We start from the raw sequence: 7107 nt of genomic DNA on the forward strand, positions 1-7107 counted from the left end.
GAATATCTAGTGTGTATATATCTATATATATTGCGTGTGGTGTTGTTGTGTGTTCATTAGTGAAATTAAAAATAAATATGGGTGCATTTTCTATAAAGTGTGTGGAGTTTTTAATTGAATACTTAGCCGCAGGGTGAGTACAAAATAACTTGTATAATTTTTTTTTTTACTTTTCAGGCATTTCAGGATATGTTGTGTCTGCCAGATTTAACTAATGCAAATTGATGATAAATTCACATTTTCTTAATATTAAGATAATATCTGACCTAAGTCAGAGCTTCAAGCAGCATTACTGTCCCTAACGGGGCAATGGGACGTTAATATAGAACTCATGTTTACAGGAATGTAAATTCTAACTTTATTTGTATTTTGGCTCTACCGACACTAAATTATATTTTTTTATTTTTTTTGGCTAATCTAAATTTTTATTAATTATTTACAACATTTACATATCATTTGCATATGTTGTACATTCCTGTGGGAAGAGAATGAGAGGGGTATGGTAAGCACCTCCCACCTGCCTCATGTTCTTCACACCTCACCCAAATTGTGGGTTTGAATTTGAATTTAAATGGGGTCGAAAGTATCACTGTTCATCTAAAGAACCCAGAAAGCTATAAATTCGACACTAACAGTTGGCCATTTTCGATCATATATATATATATATATATATATATATATATATATATATATATATATATATATATTTCTCCCCCTCCCTCAAGTGGCGAAGCTGATTTTGTATTTAAACTGGATCGGAAATGTCACTGTTCATCTGAGTGATCCCGAAAACTATGGATTAGACACGAATATTGGTCGTTTTCGATCATTATTATATATAGGTTCCCCTCCCCCACATCCGTGCTGCGGCACGCGGCATCAGAATCGTCACTGTTAATCTCAGCTATTCCTAAAACTATGGATTCGACACTAATTTAGTAATTTTCGATCATTTTTAAATGCTCATTCCCCTCCCCTATGTTGTACCCTCCACCTCCCCAACTATCAGACCCGAACTTGGATTGGAACAGCATCAGCAATGTCACTGTTTCTCTCATCGACCCCGAAAACTATGTATTCAACACTGATATTGGTCATTTTTCATCATTTTTAAAATTGATCTCTCCCTTCCCTTCCCCTACGTTGCATCGTTAAAGTGAATAGACAAAAGTAATCCCTGCTCCTAAACTCATGTATGTTGACAATTTGATTGAGATCGGTCGGGTGGTTCAAGAGTGATGAAGTCACAAAGGCAGGCATTTTTATTTTGATTGTTTTACATATATCTCACCCCTCCCCCTCCTCTACGTTGGCTTGTCAAATTGAAACGATAAAAAAACACCCAAAGCCAGACCCTCATCTATGTTGAAAATTTGATTCAGATCGGTTGGGTGGTTCAAGAATTATTAGGTTTTATATATTTTATATATCTTTCCCCTCTCCTCCCCCATCCCTAAGGTCTGCCATCAAAGTGATATGGTAAAACCCACCCCAGGTCCGAACTTCAACCATATTGATTGTTTTCTAAAGGTCGGTCGGGTGGTTTAAGCGTGATGAACTTACAAAGACGGTCACTTTTTTATTTTTACATATATATATATTTTTACATATATATATATATACATCCCCCGACCCCCCTAGGTTGCACCGTAAAAGAGAAATAACCAAAACATCCCAGGTCCGAACCTTATCTATGTTGAAAATTTGATCAAGATAGGTCTGGTAGCTCAAGAATTATTAAGTTTCATTTATCTTTTATAGAATTATCCACTCCCATCCCCTTCCCTTAAGTTCTACACTTAAAGCGATATGATAAAAAACACCCCAGGCCCGAACATGATCCATATTGAAAATCTGATTAAGATCGGTCGGGTGGTTTAAGCGTGGTGAAGTCACAAAAATATTCACTTTTATTTTTACTTTTTTTTGGCATATATCTCCCCCCTCCCCTTCATTCCGCTGTAAAAATGAAATGAAGAAAATATCCCAGGCCCCAACCTTATCTGTGTTGAAAGTTTGATCGAGATCTGTGGGGTGGTTCAAGAGTCATTAAGTCTTATGACGCCCAGCCGCTAGAATTTTGCATATACACATATTTTTACATCCTCTCTCAGGCGCACTATGCCTCATTCCACAACTCGATTCATCCATTTGGACCCTTTACTTGTCAGAGATGACGATATAACTTCATACACATGAATTCTTTAAAAAAAAAAAAAAAAAATCCTCCTCTCTCTCTTTCTCTTATATCACTAAATTAATAGTTGTCTTTATCTTTTCTTCTGTAGGCCTCTGTGTGCCAAAGTCTCTCAGAGTCTAAATGTATGAGAGTGATAGAGAAAAAAAATTGCATGCAAAGTGATGTTAGAGCATACTCTGGTGTTTCGGGTCATCACGTTTGTTCGGGTTAACGAATCTGTCTAGGAAAAAGGGGTCTCTTTGGGTCAGATCGGGTCTGAAAATAGAGACCGTCAGATCCTAGTGACCGGGATAAAAGTTGTGACCCAAGTATTCCGAAGACTCTTGCCATCAGTGGTGAGGAGATTTAACGTTTTGAGACACTCAATACATTTTTTAAAAACGTTTTTCGTTATGCGTTCCTTGTTTTTTTTTTGTTTTTTTTTCTTATGATATATGTTCACGGAAGGGCATACAAACATACGTAGTCGTTCTCTCTCATTTATCGACGGCATAGCCTTAAAGCTACATATGGAATGTGGATACACCGGTGCCCTGTTGTTATAAAAACTATACAATGATTCACTCTCCAAAAGGATATTCCAATAATTATATATTTTCTGCTCCACAAGAATGATGTGTGTCTTCAAGAATATGTTTGCATCACAGTAAACGTTTTCTATATTCACAAAGATATGTCATACTACAAATAAGAAACATCTACACATGAAATTCATAATATGCTTCTCAAAATTAGCTTTACGTTTTCTTTAAAGCCAAACCGTGTGACGTCATTTCGGAAATTCCATTCGCAGTCCCAAAGTAAACATAATAAACCTGCAAACGCAGATACATTAGATGTTTGGACAGTCGCTACTGATGACGGTGTATGCTTAATTCACATAAGGTGAGAAATATTTACTAACTTCCGAAACAGCATTGTTATGTGAGTAATCTGCATTGTAGTAAACTCACAATATTTCGTACAATTCATTTCGGATAGCTACAACCAGAAACACATTATTAAGAAGTATTCGTAGTCATAAACAATGGAATAAAAAGTTATATTAATGTTGTCATCACTATGTAACAAGAACATAAAATAAAGTAGAATGTCCGTAAAATAATGAAATGAACAAAATATACCTATATACAAAAACGGTGAAGAGTGATGATGATCTGGGGTGAAAATTAACTTAAACCAATACATGAATGTTAGGAATTAGGAATTAGATTTCTGGGCTGTCGTCATATAAGATCATTTAGCCCTTCACGTATATGAGGGCTGACGTCCCTCGGCAAGCACACTGCACAATGAAAAGGAAGGAAGAAAGGATTGGGGAAGAAAGGAAACGGCCTGGGACCATTATGTTAGGTACCATCCCGGCATTCGCCTGGTGTGAATGAGTGAAACCCAGGAAAAACCTCACTCAAAATGTTTTTGCCTGGAAAAGCTGTTACACTTTTTTCCACCGATTGTTCCCACAGGGAATCGATCCCGGGACCAAAACATGATATGTATTTTGAAGAGGAAAAAATACTTGAATTAGAAGAAAAGTAATGATAAAGGGAAATGTCCAGTAATGGGGGAAAGTAGACAAGAAAATAGATTAGTAAATATGGAGACATGCACAATTCCAGACGAGCAGGAGAGCCAGAAAAGAATAAAGTGTAGCGTGGTGAAGAAAAGCGCAGAATAGTATGCATAAAAGAAGAATCGTCGATAGCCTTTCGAAAATGAAAACATATTGAGGAGGATAATGCTATGGTGTCGAAAAGTAACATTTTTTTTTCTATTGTAACTTTAAATTTATATTAAGTAGAACATGGATGGAAGTAAGACGAGATATTATACAGTACACACAAATGTTTTCAAGAACACTAATTTATCAAACGAATTGATCAGAAATAGTATTGACGTTATTACTACTGGACAATCAAACATACAAAAGTAACAAATAAATAATGTTTCTCTCTTAAAAAGATGCTATTTATTTATTTAACAAATAAATAATGTTTATCTCCTAAATAATGCTTCTCTCTGTATTATTAATGTTTCTTAAAAAAAAGAAAAAAAAAGTTTTCACTTTCCGCATTAGGCAATGCAAAGTAAATTTCTAAACAACTGTCAGGCATTCAAGTTTGCATTAACGAGAAGTAAGTTTTTGCCTTAAAACAGTGACGAGCATCGAAGGGAAACAAGACCGGCTGCTCCAGAATTTCCAGAAACTCCACCCTGAGACCGAACGTGGACTTACAACTTAGGACAAAAGTTTTCACAAACTGATCTTTTCTTGGAATAAGGGATTCTTCAAACTCCCTAGCGAAAAAAAAATCAATAATAACCACAACACAAAAGCCACTTATCCTTTAAATATAGGTTTAACATGAATCAACTTCTAGCTAACTCATTTTTCTTAAATAACGGTATTTTTTTTTCTTTCTTTCTTTCTGGCGTAACACTGTGCAATGCAGATTATAACCACACGGAACTTATGAAATATCATGAATTAAATTAAGCAGTAGCTCAGTGATAGAGTATTTCTCTGTAATACAATATATTCCTTGATTCGTTCTCATGTCGCTTTCCGAAGCTTGTGGTGCGTAACATGATCAGTCTTTCTTAAAAATAAATAAATAAATAAATAAATAAATAAATAAATAAATAAATAAATAAATAAATAAATAAAAATGTCCAGGGAAAGGATAAATTAAAATGTAAGAAGATTGAACTTGCGCATTATTTTCAAAAATACGTGTCTTGCACAAGAATGAATGTAATTGCTACTTAGTTTGTAGTGTATTTTATGTCTTAACCCATTTCCCATTACATTATGGATATATATATATATATATATATATATATATATATATATATATATATATATATATATCCATATTTTAACTCATGTCTTTCTCTAAATCCAATATTCTTATAAACTGCTCCATGTTTGTCCCTTACAAATAACACTTCTACGTCTTCTGAAATATGTCATAGTTTGCAACTACTTTCAGTAGAGTATGCAAGTACTCCGTAATCAGTGTAGAGACAAATGAATATTTAAGATCTTTCGCCACTAAAGCCATATATACGAAAATACAATATGATAATACGATTAAAAAAAACACACACAAAAAAATATATAAAATACACAGGAAACAATAATCTCAACAAACTTACCTGCCCGAACGATAACATCACGGCTAACAATGGTCCCTACTGTGTTGGTCACAACGCAGCGATAAGAGGCAGCATGGACGTCTTGACGAAAAGCCTGGGCCTCGAAAGGCGGGAAAATGACACTACCGTTATTAAGGACGATTCTGATGCCAGGAATACTGGATACTGTTCCGCCGTCTGCACCAACCCACTGGACGGTAGGAGTTGGATTTCCGTGTGCAGAACAGTCCAATCTTCCACCCGATGAATTTGTGAAGTCAATTTTCGTTGGTGGTTCTATAATAAAGCTGGGACCCTGTGTATCGTACAATGTGTACACTCCTGGAAGATAAACAAATACAAAATAAATAGTATATTATCAGAATGAGATCTTAGCATTTATAACGTCAAGCAAAGAGAATAACGAATAAAGAAAGTTATCATATTCATGAAAAAAAAGACATGAGTACAAAAATAATATAATACATTGTATTTATCGCTTAGTCACTCATTTATTTGACAATTTCTTTTACTGACATTGAGAATGAGTCAAAACTGACATACATATGGAATTGACTATAATCAACACCGAACTAATAGCGAATGCTGCGTCGATTGTGAAGGAAAAAAAATACACACTGAAGTCAGGTAAATTACTGACATTTTTAAATACAACCACATATAGTTAAACGACACAACTATTCTTCAGTGATTCTAATATATTTCTTTTAAAAGAATAATTTTTATTTCGCTGTTGGTATTCATTGATCAAATTAAAAAATGTTGATCTGTTCAGCACAGCTTTGTAAGCTAACAAAATGCAAATGTGACATGTTGGTTAAACGTGTGGTTTGACCCACTATAAGGCATAGGATGTGCTGCTCACAGTGAGTGGATTTGTGAATAAACCAAACACACTATCCTTGTTTATTTTGCTTGAACATATCGTAACGAAAATTCCATTGTTATTGCTGCTTGTTTTACTAGCATTTTGCATGCATAATGTGTTAATGTCAATACTTTATTCCTCAAATTTAATACGTAAGTGTTATATTCTACATCCTTCTGTTGAATAAAGCAACTTTACATATGTTTTCCTGCAACGACTGTTTGCTTGTTAGCTGCAATATACTTGCTTAATCTGTTTGTTTGAAGAGTAACATCTCCTCTTCAGAATTAGTGATACGTATGACGTGAATCTACAGTTTAATGTGCAATTCTAACCGCACCAACGAATATAGTGACATTAATATGGTTTATTACTCTTATGTGCATTCTAAAGTCAAAATCATGTAACGAGATAAAATCGCTGATTGTACGTCCCTCGTTTTGGTCCTGATTGCGGATGAATGAAAGATAAGTAATTGGTTGTCAAAAATATACATAAAGAAACAGGAAAGATCCTAGAAAATCCTCAAATGCACTCCTATAAGCTATAGACTTACAACGTTTGGCATAAAACAATAACTCTTCAACTGAGCTAATGAGCTGCAGGAAAATATGTACTATTATGTAGCATATCTTGGTATGCCAGAAACAAAACATGCCAATATTGGTTAGTGAAAACAGCCGTAAAGCGAAAAAAAATATAGTTTTATTTGCAACTGCAATAAATTATTCATGATGAGCACTGGTATTCAAACAATTTGTAAGAGCTTCCTTAATTCTGGATGTGATATATATATCGTTCAAATAAAATAAAAAAGAGTACGGACTAAAATAAAACAAAAACTCGTACTAAAAGTTAAAAAAAAATGTTTACAAGAAAA

The 7107-nt window shown here is 34.3% G+C and overlaps 1 protein-coding gene across 1 annotated transcript in view; it reads right to left on the minus strand.

Annotated features, from left to right (window-relative positions):
* The window catches only part of LOC145687313 (cell adhesion molecule Dscam2-like), a 1291367-nt gene extending 1285032 nt beyond the window's left edge, over nucleotides 1-6335 (minus strand). The window contains exons 1-2 of the mRNA XM_081760775.1: nucleotides 6257-6335; nucleotides 5360-5680 (exon numbers count right to left, since the gene is read on the minus strand). Of these exons, the coding sequence (XP_081616901.1) occupies nucleotides 5360-5680; nucleotides 6257-6335 (400 nt within the window). The remainder of the gene's footprint in view (nucleotides 1-5359; nucleotides 5681-6256) is intronic.
* Nucleotides 6336-7107: the final 772 nt, after the last annotated feature.

This window comes from Thermobia domestica, chromosome 6 (genome assembly GCF_964235325.1).
Source record: "Thermobia domestica chromosome 6, izTheDome1.hap1.1, whole genome shotgun sequence".
NCBI classification, from domain to species: Eukaryota; Metazoa; Arthropoda; class Insecta; order Zygentoma; family Lepismatidae; genus Thermobia; species Thermobia domestica.